The 22,779-nt window shown below is 39.8% G+C and overlaps 1 protein-coding gene across 1 annotated transcript in view; it reads right to left on the bottom strand.

The window, feature by feature from the left end:
• The window catches only part of LOC308281588 (uncharacterized protein), a gene marked incomplete at its 3' end in the record, with an annotated part of 28,830 nt that extends 7,436 nt beyond the window's left edge, over nucleotides 1–21,394 (bottom strand). Inside the window, exons 1-11 of the mRNA XM_080721814.1 lie at nucleotides 21,177–21,394; nucleotides 19,658–19,738; nucleotides 17,587–17,685; nucleotides 16,805–16,864; nucleotides 15,309–16,013; nucleotides 10,399–10,563; nucleotides 9,824–9,964; nucleotides 8,997–9,197; nucleotides 4,476–4,640; nucleotides 2,954–3,094; nucleotides 2,208–2,405 (exon numbers count right to left, since the gene is read on the bottom strand). Of these exons, the coding sequence (XP_080577940.1) occupies nucleotides 2,208–2,405; nucleotides 2,954–3,094; nucleotides 4,476–4,640; nucleotides 8,997–9,197; nucleotides 9,824–9,964; nucleotides 10,399–10,563; nucleotides 15,309–16,013; nucleotides 16,805–16,864; nucleotides 17,587–17,685; nucleotides 19,658–19,738; nucleotides 21,177–21,315 (2,095 nt within the window). The 5' untranslated portion in view covers nucleotides 21,316–21,394. The remainder of the gene's footprint in view (nucleotides 1–2,207; nucleotides 2,406–2,953; nucleotides 3,095–4,475; nucleotides 4,641–8,996; nucleotides 9,198–9,823; nucleotides 9,965–10,398; nucleotides 10,564–15,308; nucleotides 16,014–16,804; nucleotides 16,865–17,586; nucleotides 17,686–19,657; nucleotides 19,739–21,176) is intronic.
• Between the last annotated feature and the right edge of the window lie 1,385 nt (nucleotides 21,395–22,779).

Below are 22,779 nucleotides of genomic sequence, written 5' to 3'. Positions count from 1 at the left end.
TGGATATCGTCACTGTCAACCTCTTAACTCCATTTTTTAGCTTTTTGATTTTTTTGGCAACAATCAGGGCTATTGAACACCCTTTACATCTGAGTGTTGGTTAAAATAATATTGAACCAATGAAAAGTAGTAAAAAGCCCTTCGGTCAAAACCTCCTAAATCCACTTGAGCTCATTTTCCCGAAAATGAACATTTTGGAGTTAGGAGGTTTCGGCCCGACAGCAGAGATATCAAAATGTTGTGTTGAGGTTGCGTATTATTTGATCCAGAAAGAAAATTACAGTCGATTAATAGAACAGCCTAATCTTTTTATAAGTTCATAAACCAGGCGATCATCCACAGAGACAGCGGTGGAAGGGAACATGTTTACTCCACGTTTTGATGTCTCACTGCAGAGTAAATGATGAGCTCTCTTTCGCTCGGTCTCCTGGCTGTGTTGTGGTTGAAGCTCAGAGCTGCGTACTGCAACCCGTCAGCTGCTTCACCCTGCCGTTAAGATATGAGAGGACTATCATTTTGTCACGTCAGTCGGACAGACATTCTGAAGACCAGAGCAAGATGATGTTGGGTCCGATAGAAGTAGGCCTACCTGATGAACGCCAGGGTTCAGGGTGTGTGCAGAGGAACTCGACTGGGGTTGCAGACCTTGAAGAAAGTCAGATTTCATTGATATTATCTTACAATAGCCATCCTTATCTCGATTGTCATTATGGTCATCATCATTTGATTTGATCTTTCTTTATCTTGAACAAATAAAACAGTACAGAAAACTATACATCACCATCATCACAATTTCAAAAACAACAATTGTGTTCAAGAAGGGACAGGGAGAAACAAACGCTTATTTTGTCCGGCCCCCTTAATACCATGATAAATATAAAAAATATATAAAACAAATGAAATCATAATAATCAAAATCATAATTTTCTTTGTTATTATTAGACCCACTAGTGACAGAGTGGGCCAGATAGATGTAAGTAGAAGTAGGCTAGTTTTGCTGTTATTCATGTTATTAAAGCTACAATCTGTAAATTAAGCCTAGCCCTATAGGTAGCCCAATTTTGCAGCAATGTCTGAACTACAATAAAGATGGCAACTCATCTAGTGTCCAGTGTGGTGTGCCTTCTGCTTCAAATAACATGGCCATTGTCAACCTGTATATTATGTCCTAAAACTGACTAAATTGATTAAAATTATGTTTTATTCAATAAAATAAGTCCCAGATTATAGCTTTAAAGGACAACTTTGTTTTTTTTACAACAAGGGTTCATATTTTAGATTGTAATTAGAGAAAAGAAAAGATGGTGGGGGCATGCGTACAAGTGGCTAAATATGTCTTTTTAGACACAATAATCCGGCGATTTCTTTAATACTATTTAGTATTTACAGTAACACTGCTAGCCCCCATAAGTCATCTACCCATGAAATATTGCGGTGCATCTCGGGAATGGGCGTATTGTGTCTAAAAAGACACATTTAGCCACTTGTACACATGCCCCCACCCTCTGAAATCAAAATCACTAAAACGATAGAAAGCCGTAAATGAAATCATTTCAACACTCGGCTTTTCTTTTCTCTTACACAATCTAAAATATGAACCCTTGGTGTAAAAAAAAAGTTGTCCTTTAAGAACTTCTCTTAATGTTTCTGATATTAAATATTGGTAGCCTATACCTCCACATTGACAGCGTTCTCTCCTGGTCATCTTACAGAGGATGCAGACCAGCAGAACGATCACCATTAAAAACACAACCAGGGAGGCGCTGAGACAGGTTAAGACGACGAGTGGCACGTTAAGATGTCCATTCTGGTTCTCTGGCAAAGTTCAAGAAAGGTACGGACACTAATTAGCAGATATTAACATGATAATTAACTATCTCTATTTCAATAATGCAATACAAATCAAAGGTGTATTAAGACTTGGAATTATTTTTAACTATTGAAAAATAGCAGATATACAAGCTCACAGCGCAGTACCGAGTGCCGCGATGCGAGCTTGTAGATCTGCTTTTTTTTCTGCTAAGTCGTGAAAGTTTGTGCAAATCTTTGAATATATGTATTTTTAAAGCGAACATTTGAAAACATTTTGCTTCTGGGGTCACTGGAACCAACTATTTTGAGATGGGGGTCCGTGGCCAAATACATGTCATTTTGGGGGTCCTTGACATGAAAAGGTTTGAGCATCACTGACACTGACATAGCCTTACCCTGAACCACCACCTTGGTTCCTTTTCCAAACAGGATCTCCCCACACGAGGCCACAGCACAGTAATATGTCCCCGCATCGGAGAAGCTCAGGTTCATCTTTGGCAGGTGGTAGACGCAGCCACGTGTAGGAGACTCCTCTGTCTCCTCACATTGACCGCTCGCCTCTCTGTCGGCGTAAACGATCCCAGGCTGAGACCCTGTGGAGCAGGGACGTGCAGAGAATGTTAGAGGCAGGGGCTGACAAGCACAATCAAGCGCATACTGGAGATGTGGCGTAACGGCAAGGATTTCTACACAGAGAGGCCAATTCTTTCAACATTAGGGGCCCTATTTTCATCCATGCTAAACTCTAAACCCCTAAACTGATTTGCCTTTTTTTTTTTTTTTTTTACTATTTTGAAACCATTTTTAAATAGTTCAAATAGCTGATCTACAAGCTCACAATGTGTCGATGTAGATCGGCTATTTGAAGTATTTAAATTTTGTTTTTCAAAATAGTAAAAAAGGCAAAGACGTTTAGGGGTTCAGGGTTTAGCATGGATGAAAATCGGGCCCAAGACGTTCAGGAGAGTTTGGACAAGGCCATTCTCTTGAATGCTGCCTTCAGGTATGGCATGGAAAGAGGGCATTTGCATTTCTTTTACCATAGTGAAAACTGCATTCATGGTCTGGAGAGGGCACTTTTTACAGACAGATAAAAGGGCAGGGCCCCCAAGCCACCATTGATGTCTATGTGTGCACGTGCCTGCTGTGGAGCTCCTGAACCAGTAGACACTGTGCGTTCCATCACAGCTCTCAGAGGTGACGGTACAGTCCAGAGTCACAGAGCGTCCTGGCTGGACCGACTGGGACACGGGCTGTTGGAGGAAAGACCTGCGACTGGAGTCTGACACATAACGGCGAAGAAATATTCAAAAAGGGAAACTGGGGTAAAAGGGATATTCATAAACTTTTTAATGAACATGTTGTCGTTGTCGGGTGGAAACCTTGTATGTCTAAAATGTATGTCCTTTTTTTTTATTATAGTTTTAAAAACGATTCTGGATGGGTACACATTAAAGTGTATTACCCCCTCAGGCCGGGAACACATTTTTGTGTATTACGGTAGGCCTATGTATAAAACGTTTTTTTTTTTCTGATTCTTTTCTATGAAAGCAAAGGTGTAAGCTATCAAATAGTTTTAGAATTTTGTTTCTAACTGCTACATAGGCTGAGTAATACGTCTTCCAGAAAAACAGTGGGTAATTTTCAAATCGGACTTAGGTCTTTAAGGCTTTATTCAAATCGGACTTAGGCCTAAATGGGTTAAAATAGTGAAAAAAAGCTGATCTACAAGCAAACAAGTGTGCTTGTAGATCGACTATTTTCACTACTTTTGTGCGACACTTTTGTATGTTGTATAGGGCTTTAAATTACGAAAATAAAACATACACATTTGAAACTTGAAGATACAAGGTTTCTGCCCGACAGTGACCATTTATTGTTCAGCAAAGTATGTTTTGGACAAAACAAATGTGTGATACTTTGTTTCCACATGTATGTATGTAGTTATTACGTTGTGTTAAAAAGCTTAACACAAATGCATCCAAAAGCTAGACAGTTGTGTTGTAAATACAGTGTGGGGAAAAAAAATAGGAAATGCCTTAATTGTACCTCTGACAACAAGAAATGTTCCACTATAAAATTCCATCGCGCTAATCTCAATCCTTCCACAGTAGTACATGGCAGAATCAAAGGTCCGGGCCTTGGAGATGTTCAGATGATAGAAGCCACGTCCGTGGTCCCCTCTGAACCGTGGGTCATCCTTAAACTCGTTGTAAAAGGTATCAGACACCCCTGTGCAGTAAGGCTGTCACAATTATTACATAATCGTATAATCGCAATTATTTGACATAATCGCAATTATTTGACATAATCGCAATTATTTTGTGATAATCATCATAATCGTTGAAAAATGTTTATATGTTCAAACATTTCTAAAAAAAATAGTGGAAATAGCAGATCTACAAGCTCACAACGCTTCGCATCACGACACGTTGTGAGCTTGTAGATCGGCTATTTCCACTATCGATGTTCTTTTTAAATTGTAAAGTTGTCAAATATGTCCTTAATTTCTTTGTATATTTAGGTTATGTGTCATATCTACCATGTGCAACTTCAAAGCCTACAAGCCAAACAGAAATGTAATTGACAACGACAAAAACACTGTCACTCAAAAAAAATTATTTGAGTGACAGTTAATCGTCATGTAAAATGTCATACCCTACCTGTGTAGTATGATGCTACCAGCTGGGGCGTTTCCCCAGCGCTTTGCTTGTACCATGACAGGTGTGTGAATCTGGCTGGATAGAAACAAGGCAGGGTCACGTCGTCTCCAACGTTGGCGTAGACAAGAGTACTTCGCTTGGAGCCGGTGTCGACCTGGCCGTCACCTGAAGTACAGTGGTGGAGAAATTACTCGATTTCTTTACTTAAAGGAGCTATAGTCAACTTTTTCTTGAAAAACGGATGCTAAAATAAAAATAATGTTTCGAAAATATTTTATAAAAAAATAAGCTTCATGTGTTTCTATTCAAAAATGACCACAAAAAGTGTAAAATAATGATAAAATAATCATTTTGGCCATTGTCAGACCGACACTTTGTTTACATTCTAGTCTATAGACTAGGATGTAAACAAAGTGTCGGCCTTACAATGAAAAAGTTGACTATAGCTCCTTTAAGTAAAAGTGCCAATACTGCAATGTAGAAATAGGCCTACTCTGTTTCCCAGTTAAAGTCCGGGATTCAAAATCCCAAAATCAGTACAAAACTGTTGGTGTCAAAATGTACTTCAATTACGCAAAGTAGAAAGTACTATATTATGCAGCATGTCCTGTTTCACACGTTTTCAAGTGTGTAAAATGTATTCAAATCTTTTGAAAATAATAAGAGCTAAGTGGTTAATGTATGTTTTGTAATAATAATCAATTCTACAAAGTAACAAAGTAACTCATTTTTTCAAATAATTGTAGTGGAGTGAAAGTTCAATATATGCCTCTGACATGTGGGTAGAAGTAAAAGTATTGAAAATTTGAACTTTTTGAGTAAATGTACATAGTTACTTTACACCACTCCTTGCCCTGAAGTAGAAGATATACACGGTTCATAGGTGGTTATACACCAGTGTTTCTCAACCACTGTGCCTGGGTGTGCCCCTGAAAAGGGTCAAGTGTGCCCCTTGAAACTGCTTGAAAGCCAGTATCGTATTTATCATTTTAAAAATGATTTAAACTAGTGAAAACAGCCGATCTACAAGCACACAACGCCTTGCGGTGTGAGGTGTTGTGTGCTTGTAGATCGGCTGTTTTCACTAATATTGTGCGACAGCCTTGTATGATGAAGCAGGGCTTTACTTTGCGAAGAAACGTACAAATTTGAAACTTGGAAATACAAGGTTTCTTTCCGACAGTGACGATATTTACACCCCCGTATTATGTTGGTGTGCCCATGGATTCTTGGGACATGAAAAGTGTGCCCATGCAGAAAAAAGGTTGAGAAACACTGTTCTACACAAATTGTATATCGAAACAAAATGTGAATTGTCAGAACCCCAATAAGAAAAACGTTGCAGAAAAGAAAATATATATTTATAGACATGTTCATGGACAATACTTTCAATCCCATCACATCACATCTAAAGATTTTGAAAAGTTCAAGCTTTTCTCAATGAATGCAAACCAGACCCTGAGGTAACATTAATGCGTTGACTTACATTCTCTGTGGAGAAGGGAGAGAAGCAGATACAAGCTGAACATCCTCCACTCTTCTTGTGTTCAGAGTCATTCTGGAGCAATGAACCAGATTTGGTTGAAAGGCTGAAGAAAAACTAACGCCATCAGCGAGAAAATGTGACCAATGATCTGATCTGGATGTTGAGATTACAGTTTGCATTTAGGTCAGCGCTTGCAAAACAATGCAGACCGAAAATATACTGTGTCAGTGTCTGTGTGTGTGTGTGTGTGTGTGTGTGTGTGTGTGTGTGTGTGTGTGTGTGTGTGTGTGTGTGTGTGTGTGTGTGAATGGGTGAATGTAATACACAGTCACAGTCACACAGCAGTGTTGTCACTGCTGTCGTAGCCTATCCTACTGACAGTGAGGAGCCCCCACCAGCAGGATTACGTGCAATGACAATTATCACCCTTGACACCCGACTTCCCTCACCAGAACACGGACCAATTGTGTTCGAATAGATGCCCGACAAAGCTGGATTCGAACCCACAACCTCCGTGGCGGTGGTGGGCAGTGACTTTACCACTGCGCCCCCGGGCACCCAAACCTTTTATTAAATGTAGTTTCATCTTTTTCTGTTGAATGAAAAATCTGTTTCTAACACAAAGGTGAATGGGAGAGGAGTGTTATAGTAACTCTGTGCTGTTTAAAAAACCTCTGAACAAGTAGGCTACTCAAATGTTTACTTAAGTAAAGGTATCAATACCACAATGTAGAAAGACTCTGTAAGGGTGGCCTCACACCAAAATACCTAGAGTGGAATCCGCCAATGCATTTCAATGAGAATGGAGCGTTTCTTTTTTCAAAAATCCTCTACTGGCAAAAAAAAACGCTCCATTCTCATTGAAATGCATTGGCGGATTCCACTCTAGTTATTTTAGTCTGAGGGCACCCTTACAAGTAAAAGGCCAGAATTAAAAATTCACTTGAGTAAAAGTACAAAAGTATTGGTATCAAAATGTACTTGAAGTAACAAAAGTAGAAAGTAGGTTACTCATACTGCAGAATGTCCCATTTCACAAGTTTTTAAATGTGTAAAATAATAATAATAATAATAATAATAATCAAATGGTCGAAATGTACCGGTATATAGGGTTGAAGTGATTACTGTATGTTTTGTAAAAGCCTACTAATTAAAATCTACGAAGTAACTATTGAAGTGGAGTAAAAGTATAATATTAGCCTCTGAGATGTAGTGGAGTGGAAGTTAAAGTACTGCAAATTGTGTTCCATTATACCATGTGATCATGGTCTTGAGTTAAATAAATGATGATGATGATGATGATGGAAATACTCCAGTAAAGTAAAAAATACCTCAAAATTGTACTCAAGTACAGTACTTAGAGTAAATGTACCTAGTTACTTTACACCACTGTAGGACACTACAATAGGATGTGTGTAATCTGTATGCATCAGGAATACAGGAAAGGTCGACCTTAAGCTATACAGAATAGACCAAAATCCGATCTTTGCTTCTGGAGGTCCCTGGGACAAAATATGTTGCAATAGGGGTCCATCTGTGGAACAAAATATTTTGAGATGACCAAAAACCAAAACACATTTTGGTTTTCCTGGGTTCACATTTTGGTTTTCCTGAAAAAACCTATGTTGCTATAATTGTTTCTCAAACGTTGTCATGTCAAGGACCCCCATAATGATATGTATTTGGAGCCCCATCGCAAAATATTTTGTTCCAGAGACCCCCAGAAGCAAAGATTAGATTTTTCTGCATCTTAGCTTACAACAAGGGTTCATATTTTAGATTGTAATTAGAGAAAATAAAAGATGAGTGTTAAAATGTTTTCATTTGCTTCGTTCTATTCTTTTATCACGTTTACCGTGCTAAAATGTGGGTCATGCGTACGCATGGGGGCATGCGTACATGTGGCTAAATATGTCTTTTTAGACACAATAAGCCAGCAGTTTCTTTATTGCTATTTTCAGTAACACTTCTAGCCCCATAAGTCACTTCCAACCATGAAAGGTTGCGTTGTATCTTGGGAATGGGCTTATTCTGTGTAAAATGACATATTTAGCCACTTGTACGCATGCCCCCAACCACTGAAATAAGAATCTCTAAAACAATAGAAAGAAGTAAATGAAATAATTTGAAAACTCATCTTTTATATTCTTTAATTACAATCTAAAATATGAACCCTTGTTGTAAAAAACTAAAGTTGTCCTTTAAGGCCACAGACCCGTTGGGAAACGAGTTTGGGTCGACTTTGTTTTAGGTCGGCTTTTCCTGTTATGTATCAGTACCAGATGCCCAAACATGAAGACAGTAAACACATCTATCAGTAATCACACATAAATAATCATACACAGTCAAATTCTTTTTAAACATTTAATTCACAAAGTTTGTTGACAGAAAAGGCCATTTTCAAAGCAAATAAAACCTGAGCATCCTTCACTCTCTCTTGTGTTCAGAATTATTCTGGTGTAATGAACCCGATTTGAGTGAAAGGACGAAGGCAAACCAACACCATCAGCGGGGGAAAAAAATCTTCATGCTCGTTCTAAAAAGGTGAGAAATGATCTAATTTGGATGCTGAACTCGCATATTGTCAGTGGTTGCAAAAAATGCAAGCAGACAGAAAATTCTCTCTCTCTCTCTCTCTCTCTCTCTCTCTCTGGTCCCCACATAATTGACAGTGAAGTGACAATGTAAGGACTTTTAAGACCTTTCTAATACAAAATAAAATAAAAGACCATAACGGCATCAAAAGTAATTAACAAATTATACTATAAAAACTGGTCAAACATTGGCCAAAGTGGCAAATCATTTCAGAAAGAGGAAAAGCATTTGGAAAATAGTAATATAATATTTATCTGTGGAATCGAGGTAAACAAAATGTAATGCCTCGACTCAAATAGGATTATTTCGGGGGGTCGCGGCCTGAAAAGGTTGAGAACCCATAATGTAGAAGATGGTGAAGGTGAGGAGACAGCAGAGCACAACTCCAGTTCTGATGATGGAGAGTAACACGAGTATCCTTATCTTCTCAGTAGGGTCACCTTCTCCAACCACCACCTTGGTTCCATTTCCAAACAGGATCTCCCCACACGAGGCCACAGCACAGTAATATGTCCCCGCATCAGAGAGGGTCAGGTTCTTCTTTGGCAGGTGGTAGACGCAGCTACATGTAGGAGACTCCTCTGTCTCCTCACATTGACCGCTCGCCTCTCCGTCGGCGTAAACGATCCCAGGCTGAGACCCTGTGTGGAGCAGGGGCGTGCAGAGAATGTTAGAGAGGCAAGGGGCTGACATTTCTAAAAGGGCCTTTTGGTGAAAATATCGAAAAATAGCAGACCTCCAAGCTCACAACGCGAGGTAGGCTATTTATCAGTGCTTGTCTGATACCACACTGAACTAAGCATAATCAAGTGCATACTGGTGTACGACATTGATTTCTACACAGAGAAGGCAATTCTTTCAACATAAGATGCTGCATTCAAGTTCAGGAGAGTTTGGACAATTCTCTTGAACGCTGCCTTCAGGTATGGCATGGAAAGAGGGGCATTTGCTTTTTCTTTCACCATAGTTAAAAACTGCATTCATGGTCTGGAGAGGGCACTTTTTGCACACGGATAAAAGGGCAGGGGCTCAACTCTCCCAAATGTATATTTTATTTTATTTTATTCACTTTATGTTGTTGTTGTTGTGTTTGGATTTGTGTGTTTAAAAGAAAAGTTTAAACTTTACGGACAACAAGAAAACTGTGAAATGAAAATGATAGTGATAATGATAATGATGAAAGTTATACTGACTGTCCCTAAATGAAGAATATTACAAAAAGGGTGCAGGGGCTCAAGCCCCCATTGATGTCTATGTGTGCACATGCCTGCTGTGGAGCTCCTGAACCAGTAGACACTGTGCGTTCCATCACAGCTCTCAGAGGTGACGGTACAGTCCAGAGTCACAGAGTGTCCTGGCTGGACCGACTGGGACACGGGCTGCTGGAGGAAAGACCTGCGACTGGAGTCTGACACATAACGGCCAAGAAATATTCAAAAAGGGAAACTGGAGTTAAAGGACATTCATAAACGTTTAAAGAAACTTGTATTATTCAGCAAATTTGTGTCTAGTTTTGGACAAAACAAAATGTGTGATACTTCGTGTCCACATGTATGTAGTTATTAGATTAGATTATTGTGTTAAAAACACAAATGTATCTGAAAGCTAGACAGCTGTGTTGTAAATCAAGTGTGGAAAATAGGAAATGCTTTGTAGGCCTACCTCTAATGACAAGAAACATTCCACTAAAAAATTGCACACTGCTAACTTCTATCCTTCCACAGTAGTACATAGCGGAATCAAAGGTCCGGGCCTTGGAAATGCTCAGATTATAGAAGCCGTGTCCGTGGTTCCCTCTGAATCGTGGGTCATCCTCAAACTCGTTGTGAAAGGTAGGCACACCTGCGTAGTATGATGCTACCAGCTGGGGCGTTTCCCCGGCGCTTTGCTTGTACCATGACAGGTGTGCGAAGCTGGTTGGATAGAAACACGGCAGGCTCACGTTGTCTCCAAGGTCAGCGTAGAGCAGAGTACTTCGCTTGGAGCTGCCGTCGACGTAGCCGTCACCTCAAGTACAGTGGTGGAGAAAGTACCCAAATGTTTTACTTAAGTTAAAGTACCAATACTGCAATGTAGAAAGTGTCGCATCGCAACGCATTGAGAGCTTGTACTGTAGCTAGGCTCATTTCAAATGGGCAAAATGTATATAAGGCTTAAGTGGTTAATGTATGTTTTGTAATAATAATCAAATTAACTAGTAACTAACGTTTTCAAGTAGTGGAAGTAGAAGTAAAAGTATTGAACATTAGAAAATGTAAAACACCTCAAAATGACAGCACAACTACTTTACACCACTGCCTAAAAAAGTTCAGTTAAATTTGTTAAAAAAATAAAAACTTTGGAGAAAAAAAAAATATATAGACATGTTCATGGACAATACTTTCAATCCCATCACATCACATCTAAAGATTTTGAAAAGCTCAAGCTTTTCTCAAGGAATGCAAACCAGACCCTGAGGTAACACTATTAATGCGTTGACTTACAGTCTCTGTGGAGAAGGGAGAGAAGGAGCAGATAAAAGCTGATCATCCTCCACTCTTCTTGTGTTCAGAATCATACTGGAGCAATGAACCAGATTTGGTTGAAGGGCTGAAGTCTAACCTAAACCATTAGCGGAAAAATGTCTTCACGCTCATTCTAAAAAAGGAAGTGAAAAGTAGCATTTAGGTCAGTGCATGGGAAAATGCAGACAGAAAATATAATGTGTATGGTGGGGAGAGAACAGGTGGTGGAGGTGAACGGAAACCTGCCCCCCCTCCCTGTAAGCTGTGGTGTTCCGCAAGAAAGCATAGGGCCTCTATTGTCCCTAATACATGTTAACGACATGGCATCTGCTTGTGACTGCAACCTGTTCCTGTTCGCGGATGACTCAGCTCTCCTTGTCTCGGACAGGGACGAATTGCAGGTTGAAAAGGCCCTTAGCTCTGAACTAGATAAGATCTGCACCTGGCTCAATGACAAATAGCTATCAATACACCTGGGTAAAACTGAATCCATCAATCCAGTCAATTCCTAACCTCAGCAAGGTCGATAACTTCACAATCAAAGTGGGTGACAATATAATAACAAGAAAAGACAATATTAAAATGACTACTACGGTAATAAAATATATCAACTAACAAACTCGTTTTTTACAGAGGATCGCCCCGCTGGTCAGTAAGAATACACTAAAGACTCTAGCAAGAGCACTCATTCAACCCCACTTTGACTATGGAGTCCACATATGGTATCATGACATAAAAAATATGGTGAAGCAGCTTTCTGCTTCTACGGACCGACAGCTTGGAATAAACTCCCACTACCTGTGGATAGCTAAGAACTATTTATTTACTCTTGCTTTTAGCTGAATTTTTAAATCCCTTTGATGCTATTGACGTCCACACTGTTCTGAAATTGTTCTTCAATGTTTTATGTTTTTATTTTTCTGCTTTATTGTATTCGTGTATTTTTTTCTGTTAAGCACTTGTGCTTAATTTTATGCTCTGTAAAGCGCTTTGAGCTGCAATTCATGTCATGAAAGGTGCTAAACAAATAAAGTTGTATTATTACACTATTATTATTATTATTATTATTATTATCGCAACGCCTAAAAGGCCACAAAAACAAGGCTCCAAACAGCCCAAAACAAACTAATTAGGCTTCTGCTTAACCTTCCATCTCGGGTTCACCTTACCGCTAATCACTTTCTAAGCATGGGGTGGCTCACGGTTGCTGACAGAGTAGGCTACAACATCTTGCAATGGGCCAGGTGTACAAGATACACCACTAAGGCCTCATTTAGACTGCAGTCAAATCTAGCCCAAAGGCCCATTCCCACTGGGCCACAGACCCTAACCCTAACCCGGATACAGATATAACAAAATTAAATAAAAAATCGGTCTCCATTGAAGTGGATGAGACTGGATTACCATCCACTTGAATGGACTGGAGACAGATTTATTTTATCTGTTGCGTTGCGACACGTTGTGAGCTTGTAGATCGGCTATTTTTTGGCAAAAACAAAAACAACATTGATTGATAGCGAGTGAAAAAAAGACTGTATCATCAAGTAGTATATTATAAGTACCTTTTACCAATTATAGAGGGTTTAAGTGGTACAGGATATGCAGCTCGGCAAATAAAAGGTGAATTGATTCCAGTGCATGACGGAGGACGATATCACAATAAATTAAATCTCCACGATACGATTATAATGAGTGTTTTTTATCACAATAAAATTGCTTATCGTCTCATCTCTAGTACCTACTCATTGTTTTTACATTTTTAAATGTATGAAATGTATACAATTATTTTGAAAATAGCAGATCTAGATTGCCTATATTCAAATGGCCTGAAATGTATATAGGGCTGAAGTGGTTAATGTATGTAATATACGAAGTAACTAGTACCTAAAAGTGGAGTAAAGGTACAATATTTGCCTCTGAGATGTAGTGGCGTAGAAGTTAAAGTACTGCAAATTGGAAATACTCCAGTAAAGTAAACAATACTTCATAATTGTACTTAAGTACTTGAGTAAATGTACCTAGTTACTTTAAACCACTGTAGGACCCTACAGTAGGATAATTATGTGTAATATGTATGGTGACATACATACCGGTACATACTGATCATTGTATACTGTATATCAAGGTTGGCTGGGCCTCTCTTGCGACCAGGAGAGATCAACACTGGTTTGTATTCATTTATAAAGGTTTAATTGGGAGATTACCACCTTATTTGAATTCTCTTTTGGAGTGGAAGAAAACGAAAGGCCAGACTTAAATAAAGGTTGACATGAAATGAAATTAAATGTATGCATCAGTACCAGATGCCCACTCTATCAGTAATCACACATAAATAACCATACACAGTCATGCTCATTTTAAACATTTAATTTACAAAGATTGTTGGCAGAAAAAGTCATTTTGGAAGCAGTCATGAAACCTGAGAATCTTTCACTCTTGTGTTCAGAATCATTCTGGTGCAATGAACCAGATTTGATTGAAGGGCCGAAGGCAAACCAACACTATCAGTGCAGCGGAAAAATGTCTTCACCCTCGTTCTAAAAAGGAAGTAAAGTGACGAATGGTCTGATTTGGATGCTGAGGTCACAGATGTGTTTGTTTGCATTTTAGGTCAGTGCTTGCAAAAAATGCTGACAAAGAGAAAATATACTCTCTCTATATACTGTATATACAATCTGGGGACATGTTTAGCTTACGGTAAAAGTCTGAGTGAGTAGCACTAAAGTAAAGTGATTTTTATGCGGGGAAAAACAAACATACTTATATCTTTGTTTTCATGTCATATAGTCAGAACAGTGTTCTCAACCTGTGAAATACCAAATCCAGATACAGTAGACGCTGGGCATGACATAAGAGTGGGCTGCACATTGGGAAATCCTTGCAAAAAAAGATGTATTTTTTTTAAATACCAAGATCATGGTTATGATCTAAACCACATATGTCAAACTCAAGGCCCGGGGGCCAAATCAGGCCTGTGAATGAATTATCTTCGGCTCGCGATATTTAATTACTATTAGAACTGGCCCACTGGTATATTGCACATGCAATGCCTGGGATTCGAAACAAGGTCTCCTGCATGAAAGTCCAACATCTTAACCATCAGACCAAAGGGATAATATCCCTATGGACTGGGGTAATTATTAGACTTTTGATACCATCAGGCTGAGGCAGTGAGTCACTCTGCTACACATAATACTACAAGTCCCACAATGCACTGCTAGTGCATTGGCACCAAGCCCCCAGAACCCTGGGGGCGCTTTGAAGCAAAAAGTACATGGTGGCCGTTTGAGGTACTGCAGTTGGGTCTACTATTCATGAACCGTAATGAACGACGCGCGTTCATGAATTAGAGCCCGAGCGCGTCCATGAACACAAACTATGACGCAAAACGCGTCACAGAAGTCAAATAGTAGACCCACTACGTCACTTTTCAGAGGCTTTTCAAACGCGGAAGTACGCTTCATGCGCTGGGTGAGCAACTCAATGCAAGTGGACGGGCGGGGATATCAGTTGCCCCCTCTATTCTTATTATAACTCTATGATTGGCGCGTATCGAGGGCCTGTGACCGCAAGCCTGCGTTTAAATAAACATTGAACCATTCCGGCCCTCGACTTGTACCATTTTTTAAATGTTGTCCCACTGTGTATTTGAGTTTGACATCCCTGATCTAAACGAAGGCAGAGATGAATGCAAAAGCTACTGTGTCTTGAAAATAAATTTTATTTTGTGATGGGACATTTTATCTGCACAGGTGGAAGTAATTAGATTTTAGCCGAATTCAAACATAGATAATTATTGGAATTTGCCATTCACTCTACATTAGTGATGGATTTAATAATCCAGCAGTGGCTCAGGGGTAGAGTGGCCGGCAGAGCGGCCAGATGGAGAACCACAAGGTTCCCAGTTTGATCCCGGGCTCCCACAGGAAAGTATATTGGCATTTATTCACAAAACATTCAAATCAAAATATATCTTTGCTTCCTAATAGAAGTCTGTAAAATGACATCCCTTCATTTTACACACTGCAAAGTAAACCCTTTCTGTTCCTGTTCATTTTAATTAAAAGTAGTCTTGAATCTAACAATGCGTACTGTAGCGACATATTGTGTAGATTGGCTATTATTTGTGCGACACCGGTTCACAAATAAGTATAAATGAGTCTCAATGCGTTTCCGTATAAAGTCCCCTGAGTCCATTATACAGGTCATCTATGAAAATGTCCTGGCCTCGGTTAGTTAAGTGAACACCATCCTGTAGAAACAACCCTGGCTGATTGTGTTTGATGTTTTTGTGAAGAATGGCTTCTCCTGACAGTCCTCTGACAAATCCAGTCATCTCACTGTTCACCCAAACGCGAGCTCTGTTGATCTTGATGGGCCTCCTGGCACCCTCCCATTGCTGTCGCGCAACGATACCGGAAAAGACTATTTTTATGTTTTCGTAGCGAGAATGCAGCCAGAGAAGCTCAGCCTTCATTCTTTTGACAAGTGTGTACCTCTGCACTTTGCCGAGGTCGTTCCCTCCAGCGTGTATGAGCAGGATGTCAGGAGGGGGGCTGGTGGACAGCTGCTCCTGCACCATGAGGATGACATCTCTCCAGCGCATGTCTCTCTTCAGCAACCAGGACACTTCTGCTGGCAACCCAAAATGGCGTCCCAAGGTCTGCTCTATTCTGGATTTAGCTTGTGCAATTATGTTTGATCCCACGATCCAGATAGATTTAGATGTCAGAGGTTCATCCGTCCCATCCTGTTGTAGGGTTAACTGATGGTCGTTGCTGATGTCCAGGTGGTCTTCAGGCTCCTGTTCCACAGAAGGCGTCATGGACGGCACCGGAGAACTCTCCTTCACCCAGGAATACTCAGGCTGCTTGATGTCCAGGTGGTCTTCAGGTTCCTGTTTAACAGAAACACTCCTGGCTGGCCGTGGAGAACTCTTCTTCACCTTCAGGTCTGGAATGAAGGAGTAGAATGGTGATTTCGATGTGACATGGGTAGGGCTGTCACAATTATTACATAATCGTCAAATGCAATTATTTGACATAGTCGCGAATATTTTTCATAATCGTTTCCATGTTGAAAAGTGTTCATAATATATATATATTTTTAAGTAAAACATAGTGGAAATAGCAGATCTAAAAGCTTGTAGATCGGCTATTTCCACTATCAATGTTCTTTTTTAAGTATAAAGTTGTTAAATGTGTCAGTAATTTCTTTGTACGTTATATATAGGTTATGTGTCATATCTGCAACATACAACTTAAAAGCCTACAGTACAAGCCAAACAGAAATGTAATTGTTAATGACAAAAACACAATTAAATCGTTAATCGCAATTATCTGAGTGACAATTAATCGTCATGTAAAATGTCCTAATCTTGACAGCCCTAGACATGGGTTGTTAGATTGAAGGTTGAGGCAACGCGGCGGAATTCAGAAAAAAAGAAAAAAAAAGAAAGAAAAAACAGAATGTTCCAAAGTGTATACAAAATGCCTCATAAACAGGCTATATTACCGTGTATGTACACGCACTGCAATTAGCCTACTATCTCCCCCTCTCTGTCTACCAATTTCACTTATACAGCCAAGTATGTGACACTATTACTTATCATTAAGCTGTTAAGACGTTTTATTGGAGTATTGTGCTTCGAGCATGTACTGTACGTACAGTGTGTAAGTTAAGCCAAGAAGGCCTTAGAACAGAACAGAAAAAAATAAACACAGAATGGAGAGTATGAAACTCACTGATGTCCAGGTGGTCTTCAGGTTCCTGTTTAACTGGAGAACTCTTCTTCACCTCCAGGTCTGGAATGAAGGAAAATAAGGATTTTAATGAGATGAGGGTTGAACATGAAACAGAAGGAACATAGGGGTAAAGGGAGGCGTTTCATTTAGATTTCCACATGAACAAAGCTTCTATCAACATGAAAATGTCATATCACGATTATTGTGACAAGAGAAATCGCGGTTTATGTTATTATCGCAATAATCAAGATCCATTATCCTGGGGTGGAACACTCGCCATAAAATAGCAGATCTACAAGCTCACAACACGTCGCGTTGCGACGTGTTGTGAGCTTGTAGATCGGCTATTTTTTGTCAAAGAGATTTGTTAGAGAGTGAAAAAAAGACTGTATCAAGTATGTGTATTATAAGTACCGTTTACCAATTATAGAGGGTTTAAGTGGTACCGGATATGCAGCTCGGCAAATAAAAGGTGAACTGATCCCAGTGCATGACGGAGGACGATATCACGATAATTTAAATCTCCACGATACGATTATCGATATCGTGAGTGTTTTTTATCACTATAAACGATAATATCGCGTTATCATCCCATCCCTTATGGTGAGGCCAGTTACTGCTACAAATCTTTTCGTTTGACAATTCAGGCAGTTGCTAAATGTTCCCTACACACTAGAAGTGTGTAGAGAACTAACCATTGTTTGATCAGTCGATAAACAACCACAAGGAGCGATCATATACAACAGAACAGAAAAGATAAGATTATAGACCATGAAACGTACTATGGTACAGGTGGTCTTCATGTTCCTGTTTAAGAGAAACAGGCATCGTGTCCACTGGAGTCCTCCTCCTCAGTTTCACTCTGGACGCCACAGACTGGTCTGTAATGAAGGTACAGAATAAGGACTTTAATATTAAGGACTGACACAGCTGTACTTGAAGGTTGCAACAGTATCCTCCATGGCGTCACCTCAATAATAGGTCCTCAATAAACTTCAGTTTGTCCAGAACTCAGCTACCCTCCTGCTCACCAGTACCCGTTCAAGAGAACATATCGTCGTTGTCATTTTTATCATTTTAAAAATGATTTAAACTAATGAAAACAGCCGATCTACAAGCACACAACGCCTCGCAATGTGAGGCGTTGTGTGCTTGTAGATCTGCTGTTTTCACTACTTTTGTGCAATGGCCTTGTATGATGAAGCAGGGCTTTCACTGACTCCCAAAGAATCTACTTTCTACTCACTCACCACCTACAAGACACTGAACCAGGCACGTGCATACATAGACATCAAAGGGGGCTTGAGCCCCTGCCCTTTTATCTGTCTGCAAAAAGTGCCCTCTCCAGACCATGAATGTAGTTTTTACTATGGTGAAAGAAATGTAAATGCCCTCTCTTTCCATGCCATACCTGAAGGCAGCATTCATTCATGCCTTGTCCAAACTCTCCTGAACTTGAATGCAGCATCTTATGTTGAAAGAATTGTCCTCTTGAAATCAAGCATCGAAAATAGCCGACCTCCAAGCTCACAACGCGTCGCAGGTCTGCTATTTTCGATATTTTCACCAAAAGGCCCTTTTAGAAATGTCAGCCCCTGCCTCTCTAACATTCTCTGCACGTCCCTGTACTGAACAACCTGGCTTCCCCCTACCTCTCCATTCCTCCTCAAACATCATGTCCCCTCCCGCTCACTCAGGTAGACGCCTCCTCTGGCTCTGGGGGCGTTGGTAGGCCAATAAAGCTCCTTTGGATTGAAATTAAGTCCGGAGAATACACACACTGTGATTGGCCACAATGGCCAGTAGTCACTTTGAGTGCCAACGTGCCTTTCACACATCCGCATATCCTTTTTTACCAGTCGCTGGTGCAAGGACCTGCAGCGAAGGAAGAGCTTTTTACGTTTTTATACCTATGACGCCAACCTCCTTGGGATCCTCAGGACCAACTAAGTACCGTACCTGGGGCGATAGAGCTTTTGCTGCCCCAACCCTGTGGAATGCACTCCCCAATACTCTCAGAGAAGCCCCCCACCCTCAAAACCGCTCTCAAAACCCACCTCTTCAATATGGCTTTCCCCAGCTAACTTCACCTCTCATCAATCCACTGTTTTTATTGAGGTTATTCTTTAGTTTTAGCCTTAGTGTTTTCCTACTCTGAGTAACTCTACTATATAGTAAGGGGAACATAAGAAAAACTGTGAAAAGTGATGATTCATCACTAAACCATCGTTTTGTGGGTCCGATATTTTAGCCCACGGAATGTTTTTCGTGCAAAACAAATGCTTGCAATGGATTCAGCATCATGAAAAACCCCTAGTTTGACCCCTCACATGCTACTTAAAGCAGATTTATTTTGTGTATTTTTTTTCCTGTATAGTAAATTAATGGGACACAAACACAAATCAGTTTTTTTAAGAGGTTTCCCCCGGGAGTTGAATTTCAACCTTTTAGTACATATTATTACACACCTTTAGAAACACATTGGTGAAGAAATTTCTTGGTAACGATTTACTTCGCACTCGCAGATTGGTCAAATATCTTATAAAATCCCCCTGACAATTCTATACAAATAAACACAAACAGAATAAACTATTTTACAAATAAATTGTGACTAGGACGGTTCCGTCGGATTACCACGTGATCCGACTGATATGCTTAATGCATTTGTTCCAGAGTAGACCGGAGACGTAGGACTGTCCAGGGGGACTGGGCACTGGGCAGTCCCTCTCGACACCGGGCACTTCACTCCCTCTGGTCCTTGTTGATCGGTGATTTTGAACATTTGTAATTAGGATAATTTTGCCATGACAATCATACACAACAGAGCAGAATAAAAGAAACTATGAAACTTACTGAGGGACAGGTGGTCTAAAGGTTCCCGTTTAACAGAAACGGTCATCATGTCCATTGGAGAACTCATCTTCACAGACTGGTCTGGAATGAAGGAACAGAGTACGAAGTTTAACAAAAGGGACTTTGATTAGACATGGTTGTAGATGAAGAAAAATAGAATTGGAGTCAGTAGATGATGGTTGGATGTAAACAGGGTATAAACAAGTATTTTTCAAAGACTGGGCAGAGATCTAAATTACATACCCATGCTTCAAGCAATATGAGTCTTTATGGGTTTGGGCCTAAACTTTAGGACAGTGGAAACTTTTAAGTGGGTGGGTGCTTGGAAGGTGGATTCAGTGATGGCGGGGATTCTAGGGAAGCACTGAAATGAATATTCTTGGCCGAAAGCGAATACCAATACACTGAATGTGATTTGTAACTAGCTCCCTTCAGAACCTCTCCCTCTGCTATGCAGCATGGACGGGTTTCTGGTCCACGTTACACTGATAAGAACTAGATGCGTGCGCACTGCGCAGGGTCGGTACCAAAATTAGCCAATGAAACCAGCGCTCCCCAAAACAACAGGTTTGGGGATTGGTAGGAATTGATTACATGATACAGTCAGCTGTGCATTTAGTCTCAATGTTTGTAAACAAGAAACCCGTCTATAGCAGAGGGAGAGGTTCCGAAAGGAGCTAATTTGTAATTCATTATTATTGATAATGCAACCTTACATTCCCATTGTTTACTTGTTGCCACTTGAAACTGGTAACAGTAAACCTAGCCTAACCTTACCCTCCCCCTGACCTTTTTTACAACTGTTTTTTTCCTGATTATATTGTATCTTCTGCATAATGTGTTCTATCTGTCTGCCATTCAATGTTGTGCTTTTTTAAAGGATCTCAATGTAAACAAGTCTGGCTTTCATTGATTGATTGATTGAAGAATTTATTAGAAGTTTGCAATAGAAAAAAGTACAGTTTCATGACAGTACAAATCACTGGTACAAGGTCAACTAAAAGGAGATCCTAGAAAGCCGAGGCTTATTTCCACAGGAACCACACTTTAAGTATCTCATATAACATTGAAAGACAGACGGATATAACATACTTTATCTATGAAAATAACAGTTTCAAAAGCAAAACATCAAATACAAAGGCAGAAAAAAAAGAAAAGGGGGGGGGCTGTACTGTCAAGAAACTGTACCTTTTCCTATGCAAACTTCTAATAAATACTTCAATCAATCAGACACTAGTTGAAGATGAAGACTATCATTGTATATATTCCCATTGGGTGAAAAAAACAAAAAGCTCTCACCAAGTTTGCAAAAAATTATATAACACCAGGCCAAACTATCTGACATGTAACCTCGCCTCACCAGGCTTTCTGCTCTGACATGATAGTGTAGGCAGAGAAAGTAACTTTACTGTAAAATACACACTATGATAGACAATCTCCTCCAGTATCACTCAATATAAATGATTAAATATCGACTCCGACCTGAACACAATAAAAGAGTAAAACAAACAGCACACACCGAGTCTCTGGCTGACGGGGTTCACATGTCGTCCTGCATCTCTGCTACAACTCTGTTGTTTACAAGTTGAATCCACAAGAACAAAACCAATCCCAGATATGGTTAGAGGAGATCTAGTCCGTCTAGCCTCTGTTCTCATTACTTTAGGGTTCTAATATTGGACGGTTGGCGACAGAACATTAAACACTAGTTTTAACATTGTATTGCAATAAACAATAGTCTCGCGTAGCCAGACAACTATTCCACAATCTCAAATCGCGGAGGCAACCGTCTGGCCACGCGAGACTAAATAAACAACAAACAAGATTTCCGGTTCCGGGATTGAACTTTCAAAATAAAACCTACAAGCCCTACAACCCTGCCACTCGATAAACCCATATTTTCATCCCCTTATGTTTTTTTTATTATGTATTTCTTCTTTTGCTATTATGTTATCCTCTGCATAGCACTGTGTTCTATCCGTCTGTCATTCGATGTTATATGAGATACATAAAGGTTTCCTGTGTAAATAAGCCGAAAAGCTTAGACCTACTAGTGTACCCCTTGTACCGTTATGAAACTGTACTTTTTCCTTTGCAAACTTCTAATAAAGTCTTCAATCAATCAATCAATCAATCAATCAATCAATCAACCAATCAATCAATCAATCAAACATAGCCTGTTAAATCATTCTTAAAAGATGTTAGGCTATCAGCTCACGTACCTTCAGAGTGATTGGCCAAGGACTATTGAGTAAAAAAGAAAAAAAAAAACTATTGCAGGTGAGTTTGTTTATTTATTGCATTAATAAAGCCAGACAATGCATAGAACAGTCAGTTGGGGCCTGTTTTTTCCCCCTTCTATTTTCACTGTCTGTGTCGCCCTCAAGTGGACATAGCAGGTCAATAGTGTTATCCCAGTCAGTGAGAACAGAATGTGATGCCCTTATCTACACCACCTAAACCTCATCACATCACATCACATCTCACCCTCAACAACCACCTTAACCGCTGTTTATTTTAAAGACTGCTTTATAGACTCTGGTGTCAGGACCAGCCTACCTAAACTGACAGAAGTCCACATAGAATATTATTCTCAAAATCTGTTTATTCACTTCAACCCTTTGTCTTGGACAAACATGCCTATCTAGAAGCTCACAAGGCATGGCAATGTGAGCTTGTAGGCGAGCTATGTTTGAAATAGAAACATCTTGGGGAAATGTGACATTGTGGGAATACCTTTGAACAAATGCTACAATGCCACGACCCCACAGCCAAACACATATCAATGTGGGGGTTGACTGACATGAAAATGTTTGAGAACCACTGGTTTATCTGAATACCAGAAAACTCACCCTTTGCACATATAGTCTGTGGTGCTTAAACATTTTGAGCTCAAGGAAGTTGTTTAACCCTAAATTACATTGTTATTCGTACTACTTGAGTGATTAATAATTTATCACATGTGTTGTGAATGTACCAATGGAATACTCATAACATTATAAGATAATATACAGTTAAAAAGCGTATGCGCTTTCTTTAATTTGTGATTTTAATCACTTGAAATTCAGTGTCTTTAGACTTTTATCCTGATAGTGAGAAACTGAACATAATATCAGTTTCAG

Source organism: Nannobrachium achirus, assembly GCF_963921795.1.
Source record: "Nannobrachium achirus genome assembly, chromosome: 3".
In the NCBI taxonomy this organism is placed as follows: Eukaryota; Metazoa; Chordata; class Actinopteri; order Myctophiformes; family Myctophidae; genus Nannobrachium; species Nannobrachium achirus.
This window is presented reverse-complemented; position numbering and strand designations above follow the sequence as displayed.